Source organism: Brassica napus, chromosome A10 (assembly GCF_020379485.1).
Source record: "Brassica napus cultivar Da-Ae chromosome A10, Da-Ae, whole genome shotgun sequence".
In the NCBI taxonomy this organism is placed as follows: domain Eukaryota; kingdom Viridiplantae; phylum Streptophyta; class Magnoliopsida; order Brassicales; family Brassicaceae; genus Brassica; species Brassica napus.
Window position 1 is genome coordinate 8,916,285 of NC_063443.1, and position 17,526 is coordinate 8,933,810.

General features: G+C 35.8%; 5 protein-coding genes across 12 annotated transcripts; 2 read left to right on the forward strand and 3 right to left on the reverse strand.

The window, feature by feature from the left end:
* Window positions 1-351: 351 nt before the first annotated feature.
* On the reverse strand, window positions 352-2,264 carry LOC111200356. 6 transcript variants are annotated; one of them, XR_002654002.2, is made up of 5 exons: window positions 1,955-2,264; window positions 1,682-1,880; window positions 1,487-1,572; window positions 1,249-1,337; window positions 352-1,170 (listed from the first exon to the last, which is right to left on the reverse strand). XR_002654002.2 is itself a non-coding variant. In XM_048742793.1 (4 exons), exons 1-4 carry the CDS (start codon window positions 1,995-1,997, stop codon window positions 1,041-1,043), a joined length of 309 nt encoding a protein of 102 aa, XP_048598750.1. In that variant the 5' UTR covers window positions 1,998-2,264; the 3' UTR covers window positions 352-1,040. The 6 variants fall into 6 exon arrangements, 1 of the variants encoding a protein (XP_048598750.1); XR_002654003.2 differs by lacking the exon at window positions 1,487-1,572; XR_007317145.1 differs by having other exon boundaries at window positions 352-1,092; window positions 1,487-1,880; window positions 1,955-2,261.
* Window positions 2,265-2,748: 484 nt separating this feature from the next.
* On the forward strand, window positions 2,749-6,811 carry LOC106371286 (metal-nicotianamine transporter YSL3). 2 transcript variants are annotated; one of them, XM_013811336.3, is made up of 8 exons: window positions 2,749-2,980; window positions 3,398-3,455; window positions 3,543-3,961; window positions 4,052-4,224; window positions 4,896-4,993; window positions 5,087-5,227; window positions 5,313-5,620; window positions 5,702-6,811. In XM_013811336.3, the coding sequence occupies exons 3-8, from the start codon at window positions 3,586-3,588 to the stop codon at window positions 6,628-6,630; spliced, it is 2,025 nt and encodes a 674-aa protein (XP_013666790.2). In that variant the 5' UTR covers window positions 2,749-2,980; window positions 3,398-3,455; window positions 3,543-3,585; the 3' UTR covers window positions 6,631-6,811. The 2 variants fall into 2 exon arrangements, with proteins under 2 accessions (XP_013666790.2, XP_013666791.2); XM_013811337.3 differs by having other exon boundaries at window positions 2,899-3,172.
* Window positions 6,812-8,190: 1,379 nt separating this feature from the next.
* Window positions 8,191-9,393, forward strand: LOC106371285 (cytochrome b5-like). The gene is made up of 4 exons (XM_048742794.1): window positions 8,191-8,459; window positions 8,551-8,651; window positions 8,824-8,890; window positions 8,986-9,393. The coding sequence occupies exons 2-4, from the start codon at window positions 8,565-8,567 to the stop codon at window positions 9,234-9,236; spliced, it is 405 nt and encodes a 134-aa protein (XP_048598751.1). The 5' UTR covers window positions 8,191-8,459; window positions 8,551-8,564; the 3' UTR covers window positions 9,237-9,393.
* Window positions 9,394-9,479: 86 nt separating this feature from the next.
* LOC106371284 (rab GTPase-activating protein 22) lies at window positions 9,480-12,209 on the reverse strand. Of its 2 annotated transcripts, none has more exons than XM_013811332.3 (5): window positions 11,597-12,209; window positions 11,289-11,424; window positions 11,172-11,221; window positions 11,037-11,090; window positions 9,480-10,967 (listed from the first exon to the last, which is right to left on the reverse strand). In XM_013811332.3, the coding sequence occupies exons 1-5, from the start codon at window positions 11,830-11,832 to the stop codon at window positions 9,806-9,808; spliced, it is 1,638 nt and encodes a 545-aa protein (XP_013666786.2). In that variant the 5' UTR covers window positions 11,833-12,209; the 3' UTR covers window positions 9,480-9,805. The 2 variants fall into 2 exon arrangements, with proteins under 2 accessions (XP_013666786.2, XP_013666787.2); XM_013811333.3 differs by having other exon boundaries at window positions 11,289-11,421; window positions 11,597-12,207.
* Window positions 12,210-14,098: 1,889 nt separating this feature from the next.
* On the reverse strand, window positions 14,099-15,884 carry LOC106371282 (pyridoxal reductase, chloroplastic). Its single transcript, XM_013811331.3, has 6 exons — window positions 15,633-15,884; window positions 15,334-15,562; window positions 15,148-15,241; window positions 14,927-15,050; window positions 14,577-14,830; window positions 14,099-14,497 (listed from the first exon to the last, which is right to left on the reverse strand). The coding sequence occupies exons 1-6, from the start codon at window positions 15,735-15,737 to the stop codon at window positions 14,218-14,220; spliced, it is 1,086 nt and encodes a 361-aa protein (XP_013666785.2). The 5' UTR covers window positions 15,738-15,884; the 3' UTR covers window positions 14,099-14,217.
* Window positions 15,885-17,526: the final 1,642 nt, after the last annotated feature.

Consider the following 17,526-nt stretch of genomic DNA (forward strand, 5'->3'; position numbering starts at 1 on the left):
TTTTCATTATGATTTTGATGCTTTTCTTTTTAGTTGTAGGTGAAATGTTTCGCCTCAGCTCTTGTATGTAAGTTCACGATTATGTTTTTTTGTGTTGTCAAAGTAAAATGTAAAACCGTGTAGTTAATGATGAAGCCAGTAACAGCTTCTCTGTAAATTTGAATCAGTTTATTATAATGCATTACTTTTAAAAATATGTGTTTATTTTTCTTTAATATATCTTAAGATAATGCTTGTTATGTCACAACTTTATTTTCCGAATACATATTCTTTGGACTGCGATATTTAATTGTCCCATTGAGATTACTTAACCACTTGATCTACAATATACTTTTAAATAAAACGGGATGGTGGTTTGAAATAATTTTCTGTTTTTAATTGAGTAATCAGATTGCTTTGATTTCATAAGACAATTACTACCTTCTCACAATAAACACCACAGAGCCCCCAAACTACAATGAAAGAAGACGTAAAACACTTTCAAAACTTTAAATTTTCTATCTTTATATATAGAAGATATGTTATATCCCAAGATTTGCACTCAGATGCCTCGGGCTGGGAAAATCAGAGAAGTGGTTGGGGTAAAAGAGTCTCAGTGAGGCATTTCCACACATCTGGTCGTTTCTTTTGAGCTTTAAAATTACTTATGCGGTAAGAGATATGATAACCTTTTTTTTGTTGCCGCACATCTGATCGTTTCTTCGCTAGAGATTGTAAACGCCTCTTTGAGCTGCTTGGCTGTTTTTCCAGCTCAACTTCTTGGAGCTGGGCCTTTCTTGTAAGACTGGTAAGAAAAAGCCAGCATCTGCAATAAGATTTTAGTGAAATACATTATCAAGCTTATTCCTCCCCATGATCTCTGCAGTGGATGATTTTTTTTAGGATGGAATTCCAAAACAGACAGAATCAGAATCCTTTGCTCTGTTGTTCAAGTTGATCAAAGCAGAGACTGATCTTAACAGCGATTAATATAAGCTGGCTGGTCCATTCTTCTCATTGCTTCAAAGTAATAACCATCCACACAAAGTATGCTTTTGTGCTCATCGTCCCCTAAATTCACCTTCCCATGGTTTACATACAACTGCATCATCACTATCATAATTAATGAAAATTATATCGTGTGAAGAGCAGACAAAAAAAAGAATCCCTAAAGTGAACCCAACATCCCAACTGCAACAAAACAAAGAGAAACCACCAAAATCAGAAAATATAATATAAACAGAAAATAGATCGTTAACCACAAAGTACCTTCTTTCTGCTCTTTTTCCTTGATCTTCTTCCTCGTTAACTGCTTTCAACCGTGACACAGCATGCAAATGATTTTTTTTTTGGTTCATCTACATAATAAACAGTGAGAGGGGTCATTAAAAATCGTAGGTTTATAATATAATGATCTCGACGTTCAGGTATGCATGTGTAACTGGCTTGTTTCAATAAGAAAAGAAAACAACAGAAACTGGATCTAAAAGAAGAGAGGGTCCCTTACCGTTTATCTGGAAATTACATGCCATCTCTCAGCTTAAATCTTCAAAGATTGCACTGAGTCAGTCTATAGACAGAAGCCTTCTCAATCTATGTTTGTTGTTAGCTTTGTAAGATGAACAGCAAAGCAAAGCGAAGCCCTACTGATATTTCAAACTAAAAAGAGATTGCAGAAATGATATGAGGTAAAAAGATTAACTGATTTTGATGCAGGCATGAAGAAATCTGTAGTTGACAAATATATTTAGCAAGGAAGTGGATCGCTTAAGAGAGATCGTGTGGAACAAATAGTGATGAAGATCAACTAATGATGATTTTATGAACTCGTGTAGGTAGATTGTCATCGATTACCCAGATTTTTTCCCTTGCAAACCTATGTTGATCCAGTGATCCACAATCTACAAAAAAGACATACGCACAAACAACTCAATTACAATGTTCATGCGAAAAGATACAATATAAGAAAACTTACATAAAATTACATGAGGATAACAAATCTGAATCCCTCCACGCATTGATTTTGGGGGGTTGAAACCAATAAGATCATAATCTAGAAATCTAATAGCGAGAGAAAGTGAGGATCTAATTTGGCCATCGTTCAATCTTAAATATAAATCAATTATTAATAAATCAGAAAATCTAAAAGTGTCATAAAGCTTGGTAAATTAACCAATGGAAGTAAATGTGGGAGAAACAGCTACGGAGGATTTACAGGGAAGAAGTTGAGAAGATGAATATTAATGAGAAAAATTGAATTGAGGAAGAAAACGAAAAGAGAGATAGCAAAATAAAAAATGATTTTTTTTTTGTTATTTGTGATGACATGTCAATTTGATAGGTTGTGAATTTTTTGCTGAGGTGGATAGGCTGAGAGCTCTAGTTAAAGAACTTTTAGTATAGTATAGATTGAAGATAAAATATAAATTTTTTAAAAACAATTTTTTTTTCTAAAACATTGACCATTCGGAAACGAAAGAAATATAAAACGGGGAAAGAGAGTATCTAACAATAATGTCACCTTGTCTGTTCACACAGAACACTGCATAATGTAACGGTTGAATAGTCATGCCATTGAAAAGCATTTAAAATAAGTTTGATTTTTACTATGTTACATTTATTTAGTTTTCTTAATGACATATATCAAGGTTGTATGGATTTAATTAATAATTAGCCTCCAGTTTTTTTTTTAATTTATGCATAACTTTTGAAAAGTTTAAAAGTTCAAAAATACTATTAAAAAGTTTAGTCCCTTAATGATTATTGTACTACATCAACCCCAAAAAACGTTCATCTTTAGTTTTGTATCTTTTGTAGTACTGATATGTCAACGTGCGGTACATAAGAACCCAAGGCAAGGCCCCTTTATTAATCTTCTTAATTTTAAAGCTTTCTTCTTCATCATCTCTGGTTCTATATATCTTTCCATAAACACCAAATCCCATTTTAAAAAATATACTACTGCCATTCTTGGCTATTAATTCTTTGGTCTTCGTTCCGTGTAAGCATTTAATGTCTTGGTTTTGTTTTTCTTCTATCTTTTTGGGAAATGCAAGTGTGGTCTTCATGTGTACCTGTTTCATCTACAAGTTCACTTTCTCTTTCATTTTTCATTCTCTTGTCTTCCCCAACAAGAACACAAATCTAGTTCCTGTTTCACAGATTGAACAACTATGTGATTTGAGAAAAAAGGGTTTGTTTAAAAAACCGATCTTGTTACTGTTGTAGATTAATGGCAGATTCCAGAGTATAATCCAAAGTCATTAACTTTATAGATTAGATCTCTAAGCAAAAGAGATCATTTGCGTCATTTGATTCCATTCTATGGTTTAGCTTTTACAGATTTATGCAATAGATTAAAATAATCTTTAGATTTATCTTTTTCTGTGTGGCTAAGTAAGTAACTGTTCTGTTTCAGATACTTTGGGCGTGGAAAGCAAGAAAAATTGTCAGAGTAGGACTGATCCGTAAAGAAGGTACCTTTTTACATATGTCTCGTCATCCCTGAAAAGAGCAATTTTTTTTAATTGATATTAAAGAATCTGTCTTTTGGTTCTTCGTAGAGTTTTGAAACAAAAAAAAAAAGGAAAAAGAAACTCTGTAAAAATGAGGAGCTCCTTGATGATGGAGAGAGAAGCAAGAAATGAGACAGAGAGAGAAGAAAGAGATGACTTGGAAGAGACTCAAAACGAAGCAGATGAGTTCAGGTCAATACCTCCATGGAAGAGTCAAATCACTTTTAGAGGAATCGTTGCAAGCATAATCATTGGCATTATCTACAGTGTGATCGTGATGAAGCTAAATCTAACCACAGGTTTGGTCCCGAACCTGAACGTCTCTGCAGCACTTTTAGCCTTTGTGTTCCTTAGAAGCTGGACCAAGCTTCTTACCAAGGCAGGGATTGTGACAAAACCGTTTACTAAACAAGAAAACACTGTGGTCCAAACATGTGCTGTTGCTTGTTACAGCATTGCAGTTGGAGGTAATTTTGGCGAATTTTTGACAATTCTTTTTAATGATATTTGATCAGCTTTTGGTTGGTTGGTTGAACTTGTGTTTCTGTGATTTGCAGGTGGGTTTGGTTCGTACCTTCTTGGTTTGAGCACAAAGACTTATGAACAGTCAGGAACTCACACTGAAGGGAATAGTCCAGGAAGCACCAAAGAGCCTGGGATTGGTTGGATGACTGCTTTCTTGTTCTTTACTTGCTTTGTTGGTCTCTTAGCATTGGTTCCTCTAAGAAAGGTAGATAATCTCTACTCCCTTCGTTCTATTAAAATAGATGTTTTGAAAAGAAAAAAATACATAAAAATAGATTATGTTTTTCATGTAGAAACTGTAAACTTTAATAAAATTAATTGAATTATTATTGGTTTAAAATTATTAAATAATGATAATTACAAAAAGTAAAGCATTTATAATAGTGCTTTATTATATTTTATTAATATGTGTGAAAACTAAAAAAATCTATTTTAAAAAAACAATGTAGGAATTGAATTTAGCTTCAATTTTCATCTACACCTTAAATACTACCAATCATGCTTTATCTTAGTTTTTAAAGCTACAACCAAAAAACTAAAGCTACAGCAAAAACATACAAAAATTATTGTAAAAATCTTATTTTCTAAAGCCCCATCATTTTAGCTGTAGGAAATTTTAAAGCTACATACCTTAAAGCTAAATCAAAAAATTCTACAGACTAAATTCTAAAGTAAATTTTTTTACAGTTACAGCCTAACTAATTACCCCATTGTTTCTTTACTTGCTTTGTTGGTCTTGGCCCGGCCTTCAGAGTTAGTATGGGCCATGCCTGGATTACTAACCCGGGTTGGCTGATTGAGTCTATCCCAACATCTCTGTTTGTTGGTTTGGGTCTAGATTGCTAAGCTTCATTATGGCTTTGTTTTGTTAACCAGATCATGATCATAGACTACAAGCTGACATATCCGAGTGGAACCGCCACCGCGGTTTTAATCAACGGTTTCCACACTTCTAAGGGCAATAAAATGGCCAAGTAAGTATGAAACCTATGTTTATTCGTATTCACTTGCTCTCTTTAGCTGATACTTCTCAAGTTTCTTGAATAAAACTATTTGTTTCTATGCAGGAAACAAGTGTTTGGGTTTGTGAAGTATTTCTCCTTTAGCTTCATATGGGCTTTCTTTCAGTGGTTCTTCACTGGAATCAGTGGAACAGAGTGCGGATTCATCCAGTTTCCAACATTTGGATTAGAAGCTTGGAAGAACTCGTGAGTTTTCATTCTGACTTCTATGTACTTAACACATCTCAACTGATCAAAACGGAATCTTGATGATCTTGAAAACACTCCACAGATTCTACTTCGACTTTAGCATGACATACATTGGAGCAGGAATGATCTGTTCCCATATTGTCAACATATCTTTGCTTTTCGGCGCGGTTCTTTCCTGGGGAATCATGTGGCCTCTCATTAAAGGTCTTAGTGGAGATTGGTACCCATCTACACTGCCTCAAAGCAGCATGAAGAGTCTCAATGGTTACAAGGTGTTCGTATCTATCTCATTGATCCTCGGAGACGGGCTTTACCACTTCATCAAGATACTTATGTTCACAGCAAGAAACATATACTCCAAGTTAAAGAATCACCACTCTGGGAAATCTAGTAAGTATATAAATAATACCGGAAACTATAATATTCGTTACTATATAGTTATTTCGTATCTGATTGGAGATATTACCGCAGATTCGGAGAAAGACAAACAATCTATTGCAGATCTGAAAAGAGATGAGATCTTTGTAAGAGACAGCATTCCTCTATGGGTTGCAGCAGTTGGATACGCGGCTTTCTCTGTTGTCTCGATCATCGCCATCCCTATGATGTTCCCGGAGCTCAAATGGTACTTCATTGTCGTAGCGTACATGCTAGCTCCATCGCTAGGTTTCAGTAACGCCTATGGAGCAGGGCTTACAGACATGAACATGGCTTACAACTACGGTAAAGTCGCTCTCTTCATCTTAGCCGCTATGGCCGGGAAACAAGACGGTGTAGTTGCTGGACTTGTCGGATGCGGGTTGATAAAATCCATCGTCTCGATATCTTCAGACCTAATGCACGACTTCAAGACAGGGCACTTGACTCTGACTTCACCGCGGTCGATGCTTGTGAGCCAAGCAATCGGGACGGGGATCGGCTGCGTCGTGGCTCCTCTCACTTTCTTCCTGTTTTACAAAGCCTTCGATGTTGGGAACCCTGAGGGAGAGTATAAAGCTCCCTACGCTTTGATATACAGAAACATGGCGATTCTTGGAGTCGAAGGCTTCTCTGCTTTGCCTCAGCATTGTCTTCAGCTTTGCTATGGGTTCTTCGCGTTCGCGGTGGCTGCGAATCTCGTCAGGGATATGTCGCCGGAGAAGATAGGGAAGTGGGTCCCGTTGCCGATGGCTATGGCGGTTCCGTTTCTTGTCGGAGGGTACTTCGCTATAGATATGTGTGTTGGGAGTTTGATAGTGTTTGTGTGGAATAAGAGGGATCGAGTTAAAGCCGGTTTGATGGTACCGGCGGTTGCTTCCGGTTTGATATGTGGTGATGGGCTTTGGATTTTGCCGTCGTCGGTTCTTGCTTTGGCCGGTGTGAAGCCTCCCATCTGTATGAGCTTCATGCCGAGTAAATAGGTTAAGTTTACTGAAAATATAGAGGTTTTATATGAGTTTTGCTCTCTGTGTAGTAGTGTTAAATAGCTAAAGAAATGTTTTAATAAATAGAGTTTGAGAGAAAGAGAGGTTATATAATTCAATAATTATGTATACAAATAAAGACGTCTTAAATAAAGTTTATAATTTACTTTTTTTTAAATGCTAAGGATTATTTAATTTTTATATATTACGAACTCAGTATTTCAGAATAAGAATAAATTAAAGAGAATTAAAAATAAAGCAGCAAATATTCTCAAGACGAGAGCATCTCCAAAAAGGAACTCTATTTTGAAGTTTCAAAAACTTTATATTTGAAGTTTCAATGTGTTCTTCTCCCAAATTAAAACTTCAAACCTAACTTCAAAATTATTTATATTTTACACTATGATCCTTAATTATATTTGTCATAGTTGATGTAAATTCATAAAACTTCTATAAATAACTAATATATATATATATATATATATATAAATATTACAGAAATATTAATTAAAAAAAATCTTACACTAAAATATAAAATTATAAATAAATGTACATAATTAAATATTAAACTGCAAGCAAATATTACATTATTGCATAAAATTATTTCCATAATGCTCCCATATATGATCAATTCGTGCAATTCGAAGTAAGAAATGATTCTCTTTATTTTTTATTTGTAGATTACGAGCCAAAAATTGTTGAAACCGGATATCCTCATAATATGTCTGCTGATAGTTTGATATCATCAAACGAAAAAATCCTTGATCTTTTAAACGAAAGTACAACAAGCAGGGAAAAAAGTCATGAGATGATTGAATTACGACTGCAAAATGAAGCAAAAAAGTTAGCTTTTAAAGAAATAAAAGAGGAAAATAAAATATTGCTAAAAAACTTAGCTTCTATCGATGATGTTAATATTCGTGAATACATTCGATCTGAACAAGAAAGAATCATACGAAAAATGCGTCAAGAGCAACAACAACAATCATCTTCGGTTACACAAAATTTGTTGAACAATATTTTGGAGATTTTGGAGGTTCCGGAGCAAATTTACCAGACTATTAGTGTTGTTATAATATTTAAATTTGAGTAATAATTATGTCTTCATGTGTCTTTTTAATAAGTTTTTATTATGGTTTTTTGTAATATTCTTGTTGTTTAATTCTAGTTTTAAAATATTATAAATCTTGTTTTAATTTTTTTTATTTAATTTCATGTGTAAAACTTAAGTTTATATAACAAATTTGAAATATTTATGAGATATAAAAGTTTTAAGGATTAAAAAAATAAACAAAAAAAAATATTTAAGAATTATAAATATGATGTATAATTGTAAGAACCAAAATGCAAATAAAAAGATGAAACTTCAAATTTGAAGTTTTGAAAAGTGATATAGAGTTTCACAAGTTTTGAAGTTCCTTATATTTGGAGTTATAAAGTTTCTTTTGGAGATGCTATCGAATATTAGAACCAAATATGAGAGATTTCTTTCACCTTTCCCCAATTTGCTAAACTTTTATTAATTTCTTTTATTGGTCGCAGTGAAAGAGCAAACTGAAACCACACGTCATATTGCTATCGGGGAGACGCTAGTTTCGTTGGTACGGCATAGATTAGATTTGAACCAAAGTCCAAATTGATCTGCGTTTAACAGTCAAACCGCAACTTGACCGCAACTACCATCTATTCAACAAAACATTTCAAGGGTAGTTTAGTAAGTAACATTATAATACTAGAAAGTTCTTAAGTAGGTGAAGAGTTACCCCACGAGGTGCTATCGCAATTGCAATTCTGAATCTGAAAGCAGAAAGATCCCCCCACCTTTGGTATCACGATCTTCTTACTCATCAACATTCTGATTATTTCGATTTGAATCTTGTCATTTTTATTTTTCTGTGCTAATCTTGATTATTGTAGATTTGAGGAGAGAGATGGCTTCAGAGAAGAAGGTTCTAGGCTTCGAAGAAGTTTCGCAGCACAACAAAACCAAGGATTGTTGGCTTATCATCTCCGGCAAGGTTAGTTAGATCTTGTCTGAGAATTTTCTTGTCTACACAACATAGTGTTTTTGTACGCTATTGATTTGTTAAAAGCTTGGATGATGTGACACTGGAGAATCATAGTTTGATGTTTACTGTTGATAGTCAGTTATTGATTGATTGATGTCTGGTTCTTTTACTCTGAGTTTAGGTCTATGATGTGACCCCTTTCATGGATGATCATCCCGGTGGCGATGAAGTGTTATTGTCCTCAACAGGTTTTGATAAAAAAGATAAAATATTTATTATATAACTTTGGTTTCTTCATGTCTGATCCAGTCGATGACTCTTTCTGTTGCGGTGTTTGTTGCAGGGAAAGATGCTACGAATGATTTCGAAGACGTTGGTCACAGCGACACCGCGAGGGACATGATGGAGAAGTACTACATTGGCGAGATTGATTCGTCTACTGTTCCAGCGACAAGGACATACGTTGCACCAGTGCAACCGGCGTACAACCAAGACAAGACACCAGAATTCATCATCAAGATCCTTCAGTTCCTTGTTCCAATCTTGATTTTGGGTCTTGCTCTCGTCGTCCGTCAGTATACCAAGAAAGAGTAGAAGCAGAGAGGCTTGTGGTTTAGCTTCCTATTGGATAACTCTTTCTCATTTATATATTTGCGGAAACGTTGTTTGGTTATAGATTGCATCTATGTCTTAAAATGACTATTGTTGAAACCACTACGAACCAATAATCAAATGTGTTTAGTTTCGTCTCTTTTTGTGTGTTGATTGAGATGTGTTCAACTTTGATGGTCAAATAAAAGAGTGCTTCTCTGTTGGTGCTAAAATGTGGAAACGAGATATTGAATAGGCTACAATTTAACTTTATATGATCCATACAATTGTGGAAAAAGACAGTAGCTTCAGACTCATCCCTTACATTTTTTCCCCGACAAGATATTGTCTTGTCTTTTCATTACTACTACTACTACTACAATAAACGTTGATAGATAGATAGATAGTAGTATCGTGTTGTCTCTGTGATGATGAAAACAGAAAGAAAGAAAAGCTGAGGGACAAGTAAAACGGTAAAGAACCAACCCGTGATAACCTTAAAACCTTGACAAAACGAATCCCTACGAGTGCAAGGGCTTTTGTCTAGTAGAGAGCACTTCATTTCATTTCCATCAAATGCTGAGAGATTGAGAGGAAAGAGTTTCGATCTTGTCATGGAGCGTCACAACAAGGTGATGCGCATCATCTAAAAGCTTCCAGACATCAAGCTGACCAGCCATGCTATTGCACTCTTCCACAATCTCATCCATACTACTGTACTTCTGTATGATCAGCTTCCTACGCAGAACCAACGCCGCGATCGCGTAGAGCAACAGATCATCCGTGGGAGGTGCCTGCTGCCTGATTCTGCTCCACGGCGACTTCCCAACTCCAGCTCTAATAGCAGCCTGATCAGCCCACATCACTTCCCATAGACAAAGCGTCTGCTCAAAGCTCAACTCCCTCCTAAACATCACCAGAACCATCCTGTAAACGAAACTACAATCCTCGGCCTGGAGATTCTCCAAGTGCTTGTAAAGCTGGGAGTCTTTGGACTTGATGATCTTCGACACAATGCCAAGCTGTCTCTGGATCCCGGCCTCGTCTAGCCTGAAGTTATGCCGCGCTTTCTTCATGAAACCAACGAAGCACCAGAAGGCCTCGTGGTCCTCTGAGATGACAGCTAGGATTGGTGATAGGAGATCGCTCATTCCTTGGCAGTAGCCTATCTCAGGGTCGTAGAGAGCATAGGCTTCGAGAATGGCGACGAGACGTGCGGCGTGGTAGAGCCTGCAGCTTTCTAAGTTATCATCGTAGTCTTTTAAACCGACGGACTCAGCTAAACCGCGAGCTTTGGTTTCTGTGATTGCGGTTGAGGAAGAAGAGTACGTAGCCCAGTCGGAATCAGCACGTAAGGCATCAAGACGGATGATACGTTGCCACGTGGAAAAATCTTCGTGTACAGTGACTTCTACTTGGATCTCAGGAGAAGGAGAACTGGTCTCTCCACAACTATTATTGTTATTACTGTTTTCTTCCTCTGGTTTTTTCTCATCGCTGTACACAAAAGAGGGAAGAAGCTGAACGTCTTCGTTGTCTTCACAAGAGTCTGTGTCAGAAGAATCAGTGTTCACAGCAGAGACCACATCTTGATTCGTCATTGGTCCGGGAGTCTTGTAGTCATCCATGAATCTAACGCACTGATCGTCTGCTTCTTCCTCGAGGTCATCGGTACTTCCATTGCCGCGCTTGAGAAGCATCTTGCACCGTCTCTGTAGTTTCTCATACTCCTTCCTACATTCAGTGATCCCAAACAATGAATACAATTATATAATACTTCAAACCATATCAATATTTGCTAACCTTTTTTGAGTATTCACGGCTTCTCTTTCTTCACTAGTACTGTTCAAATCATAGCTGCCATAGAGAGAGAGAGAAACAAGTTGAGAATCTCAAAATGAGTGAAATAAAGCAAATGAGACCTGGTTAAAAACTCACACTCCGAGTAAGAAGAGCCACACTTCTGCACGAATACTTGGATCAACACCCTACAATAAAAAGCATATAATCAGAACCACAAGTAAGTATGAAGTTGCTTATTAAAAGATGACTCACTCTGCTTCTAACTCTCTTCAAAAAACCAACTCCACCATCACGGAGTTTGCCCTCCGGTGTAGATAAACTCCTCCATTGATGCAGCGTCAAAGGCCATTTTCTTTTCCGGCGAGACCACGGTGACTTCCGCCGGCTTCTAACACAAGAAAGGAAACCAAGTCAAGCGTCGTTAAGCTAAAATCAATCAATCAATCAATCTAACAGCAAAAGAAAAGGAACAATCCGAACAAATTAAAGAAACCTTTTTGATCCAATCTATAGAGACTTAAGATCACATCTAAATAATCCAAATCTGAAGAGGTACTTACCGATCGGAAGAAGTTACTGAAGATGGAGACGATAGATTAGCCACAAAGAGAACAGATCGGAGATGGATCCACGACGAAGGAGAAGAAGACGAAGATGAAGAAGATGAAAATGAAGAAGAGTTGGAGGAAGGAGGTGAAGTAGAAGAAGAAGAAGATGGCAAGGAAGTGGAAGAAGGTAACGGAGAAGATGAGTTTCCAGACGACGTTGAAGTGTGGCTTCGCCGTAACGCCTTCATTTGATTCTCAACTTTTAATCTAAATCACAAACTCGAAAAGTCTCCGTCTTGCATCACAGATCTACCAAACCTTCACTTTAAGCATCGCCATTCTTCGATATCAAACGGCGAATCTCCGCCGGTGTCTGAGAAACGGCGGTGGGAATCCGGCATGAGAGTTCAAGCTAATGACCGATTTGCCCTCCCCCAATCACTATCTATCACTATGATTCGCTAACGCGACATCTTCTTCAGCACGCCGAAACTGAACAAAAAAAATGAAGATGAAGAAGAAAGAAGAAACAAAGCTAAAGCACACAACAACTGAAGCCCATCTTAACCACTTTGCTCTTTCTTTTTCAGCTCTTGTCTTTTTTTTTTCTTTTTTTCTCTTTTTCAAAATAACTTTAGGCGCGTGTACTAGCGCGTTCGCTTTAAACATGCACGCGCATTAAATCTTCACGCGATATGGTAGGTGAATTCGAGTGATTTAACGTCGTCGTTTGGTTCTAGTCGTCGTTCGTTGATTTTTACGCGATAAGTATCAACAATCGGGAGTGACCAACAAAGATGCGCCACGTGTCGAGAAACATTAAAAAGTCAAAAGCTAGAGATTTTCATTGCGTCTCAGACTTTACCGCGGCTTTTAAGGAACATAATGATGATTAATTTTGGTAGATCTTCAAGAAAAAAATTAATCTCTGCTAGCAAAAGACAAATCTAATCATCGAATGTTGTCCTAATGGACCTACATCTACTCAATGTAGATTAGCACCATGGCTATGAATACAAGTGTATGGTGGTTGCTCGTACCAAAATACTCTATTTTAGAATAGTTTTTGTTTGGTAGGATATTGAAAATGTGTCGCAACTCTATAGCAATTAGCAGAGAAAATGCTTCGTACATATAAACATACTGTCAAAGTGTCATCTGAGTTAGGATATATTTTCTGGTCTGATGTTATAGACGAGAAAAACAACATTATTTCTTCATTGATAAATTTGTAGTCATTACTCAATTCATTAACAATTATCAATCACAAATGACTGATTATATGAAGATTACTTGTCAATTAAACTAAAAGCGTAAATGGTGATTACTAATCAGTAATCAATTAGAAGCTATGTTTGATATGTAAATCAAACCTTTATCTAAGACAAACCAAATCTGCAGTAGCCATTTCTTTTTAGCATATCTATACATAAACAGTGACCGGAAAGAATTGATTCATATTAATATGATTAATATGCTGTTTATTGTGTATTTTGTTGTCACTTGTGAGTCGTTAAAGTGTAACAGAACCGAATAAAGAGAAAATAACTATGCTTTTTTCTTCTTCTTTTTTTGACTGACATAAAGCAAAAGATATCGTATTAAATGTAGCCGCGTATGTTATCAAACAAATACTATGGAATATAATTAGTATTAAATTTAAAAAGCATATGGAATAGAATTATTCTTATAATGTGCTAGTTGTATTTTATTTAAATATTACTTTTTTTTTTGACATCAATTTAAATATTACTTATGAAAATATACTTGCATGTTCTTGGGACTATAATTGTCCTTAAATGATATTCCGATTAACAAAGAAGAGAAGCTAATGAGATTTGAATGAGTAGATTTAGTTCGTTGGATAGAGAAGACTTGCAAGACTAGTAGCCAAGTTGTAGGTATATAATAACATTATTATTTTATAGGGACAAACACTTGGTTGCTTGAAAGATAAGTTTTTGTCTATGCAAATACAGAAACTGCAATGATAAGTTTCCTCACTGCTGGATAGAGAGCTTTGCAGAGCAGAAAACACACACAACAATCGATGATTTTTGTTTATGTTTCCCTCAACAATGCTATAGTGTCTATCAACGTAAGCAACAACAGTGTTGAGTCAACACCAGTCTGTTGTCCAATCAAAACATAGAACAGTCTAGTTTGTAAGCGGACTAATGGTTACAACAGTAATTCAATACCAAAGGCTAGGATAGGCGACTTTGATATCTATTGACCAAAACTCTAGGACCTGAACATAACCAAGTCAAGTATTGGTTTAAGATCTCTAAAATTTCAAAAGCTAATATACATAAATTCTAAAACTCTTAAATTATTAAAAATAAAATTTCATTATTTAATTGTTTATAGCCACAAAATCCTTATGCAAAATTCATTAAGGATGATAAGTAACAAGTTGATAACATTATCAGTTCCATGACATTTGCACTCTCAAACTATCTTTTATAGTAAAATTTATCAATCTATTCTTTGTTAATTTTGATTTTCAGTAAAAGCATATAAAATACATGAGATTTTGATTTGAATGATAGCTAGAAGGGTATGATGCATACATATAAACGCTTCTGTATTGTAGTCTAAATGTATAAGCATTTTTATTTCTCATAATCCTATCATCTAGTCTGAAAAATGTTCTGAATCATAGACCTTGGTGATTCCTGAGCTGCATATTCTAACTGAAGCTGTTCATCATTTGTAAGTCTCCATCCCATAGCACCCAAGTTATCCTCAACATGTCTAACCGACTTTATACCCGGTATAGGCACTGTCCCTTTGCAGATACACCAGTTTATTGCGACCTGAGGCATAGTCTTTCCTCGTTTCTCCGCGATCTCTCTCAGTGCTACAAGCAGAGGATCTAGTCCAGGAAGAATCTGTCCAAATAGCAATGATCTGTTACAAGAAAACAAGAAAATGTTCAAGCATAGTTACAAACAAGAAACACTATGGATAAGCCTGGAGAGTACTTAACCGAGGACCAGTGGGAAGCTCTGAAGAGGAGTATTTCCCTGTTAGCATTCCTAGACCAAGAGGACTATAAGAGATCAAACGAATCCCGAGCTCGTCGCATACTCTCTTGATCTCTTGTTGCTCTTTTCCGTAGCTTAGCAATGAGAACTGCACCTGAGCAGAACATAAAGGAACCCCTCTGGTTTTGAGGTAATCATGAATCTTCACAAGCTGCTGAGGTCCATAGTTACTGACTCCAACAGCTCGAACTAGCCCCTGAAAAAAAAAAGAAGAGGAACTGGTATCATCAACTCTCCAAAGAGCTTAATGTACTTTAAAGAGATTGCGTATTCCAGTAGATTACAAAGCAACCTTCTCGTACATTGCCACTAGACCATCCCAAAGAGCAAGTTCTTGTAGAGGCGCGTAGTTTGCGGTTGACCAGTGAAGCTGTCCGATCCCGAGCTGGTCTATCTGAAGCCGGTCTAAAGAAGCGCTGAAAACATGAAAAGAACATATATTTTATCATCAAATCTCCAACACACCCGAAGTAGAAGTACAAAAGGGAGACAAAACCGATGAGTTAATGAGACCTGCAAGCATTCACAAACTGTCCTGAAGTTAACCGCCATGGATAAGCTGCAAACTTGGTAGCTATTACAACTTCACTTTGTTTCCCTTTTAATGCTGACATTTCGAAATCAGACACAATAGTAACGGTTTCAGACAGCTTCAAAGACAACAATTGGATCATTAAGACAAACTAAATTGCAGTAAACCTTGAGATTGTTTGATGAATTGCCCCAAAAGTCTCTCACTTTGGCCATTGAGCCGACCAGTGCCATAAGAATCTGCGGTATCAAACAAATTGATTCCGTTTTCCAAAGCCAGCTCGAAAGCTTGTTGAAGCTGATCGTCCATGGAAGTCTGGTAACCCCAAAGAAGCTGATTGCCCCAAGCCCATGTCCCAAAACCCATCGGAGAAACACTCAGAGGACCCATTTTGACCTAACACAATCGAAAGGAGAAACCTTTGATGACGTATATGTGTCTAAGTTGTGCATGTAAAGGCGTTTACCTTTTGCCATGGCCAGAAAAGAGGGAGCTTGAGGGGCTTAAAGGAGGTTGTGTTTGAGCAGTTAATGTTGGTGAAGGTCTTTGTGGTGGACAGTGTGAGCGCCATTGAAAATGGGTTTCGACGAGTGGAGAATCTGAAGCCTCCGTCTAGTTCTCAGTGTGTGGCTCAAACATTACAAATTTTACAGATAAACTTCCCTCTACGCTTTTATTTGATAAACAACAATACACATGTATTTTTCTTTTCTTAAACTTCAAAAATTGGAAATCGGAATAGTTACAAATTTTAGTTTACCGGTACAAATAGTGATAATACTAGGTAATAATCCGCGCTAGGCATGGGCATTCGGGGTCCCAATCGGATTTCGGTTTTATCCATTCGGGTTTCGGTTTTTCGGGTTTATCAAAATCAACCCCATTCGGATTATATAAAAGTTCGGTTCGGGACCGGTTCGGGTTCTATCGGGTTCGGATCGGGGTTAGTAAATCTTAAAAGAACCGGTATAACCCATTGTACTTTCGGGTTCGGGTCTCAATCGGTTCTTCGGTTTAAAAATACCTGATTTGTACCTATTTTGTAACTAAAACATAAATGAAATCGGTTCTTCGGATTTAAAATACATGATTTGTACATATTTTAATAGCCAAAACATAAGTAAAATCGATTCAAAAATAAGAAAAAACATCAAACGTGATCATTCAAAATCAAGCGAAAGATAAACATAGTTAGTGATAGAAAGAAAACCAGATAAATGAAATCATAAAACAAAAAATAAGTTCTCATGAAATGAAAAACATTATTCAATAAAAACAAAACCAAAATCTAAAAACTTCAGGCATCAACCGCCACATTCCACCATCAACCTTCACGTAACATATAATTATTTTAGAAGTTTAATAATATCTTAAAGTAATTTGGATACATATTAAGAATTAAGATCATATTTGGTAGAAGTTCGTTTTGTGATTTTAAATGTTTCGGGTTTTATCGGATATCCATTTAGATCCGGGTTCGGTTCGGATAATACCCATAACCCAAAATACCAAAAAACAGGATCCATTCGGTATTTATGTCGGGTTCGGATCGGTTCGGATTCATTTTTATCGGATCGGGTTCGGTTCGGATTTTCGGGTTCGGTTTATTTGCCCAGCCCTAATCCGCGCCTTGCGCGGAATGTGATTATTAGTTTCGTTATTTTTTAATAAGGAGACATTAATCTGTTTAATTTGGATATCGGTTCGGTTTTAGATTGTTTTTTGGTTTTTAATCTCCTAAAATATAACTATCATTTTAAATCAATATTTATTTGGTTTGTTCGGTTAAAATGTTTGATGTTTTGGGGATTTTTTTCTCTGATAATCAAAAATTACTATTATTTATTTATTTTCATGTTATGAATCTTAGATAGTCGTGATGTCGAACCAATAGTTTCATATTATAGTTTCTAGACGGATAATAGTTAAAAAAAATTTATTAAGACAAATTACTACGATTTGGTCGATAGTAAAAGAAACAAAAAGAAAAAAGAATATTTTAACTTTAAAAAAAAATTAGATATTTCAGTTGTGGTTAATACTTAGTTATAAGGTGCTCACGTCAATTTGCACATGTAGTATGTAAAAGTATATAAAGATGGTTGATAAATATATAAAGATACTGTTAATTAATATTAAATGTCATTTTTTCAAAATAATACATGATAAATAAAATTCTTAAAATGAAATTATTTAAAAACAAAAATATTGTAAAATTTATATAAACTATAATATATAACGTATATATAATTCTTTAAATATATGTATATATATGCATATAACTGATCAAATTGGATATCCGTTTCTATAAATATGATATTTGTGATTTGCTTTTTTTTTTACAGATACTTGCTTCGTAG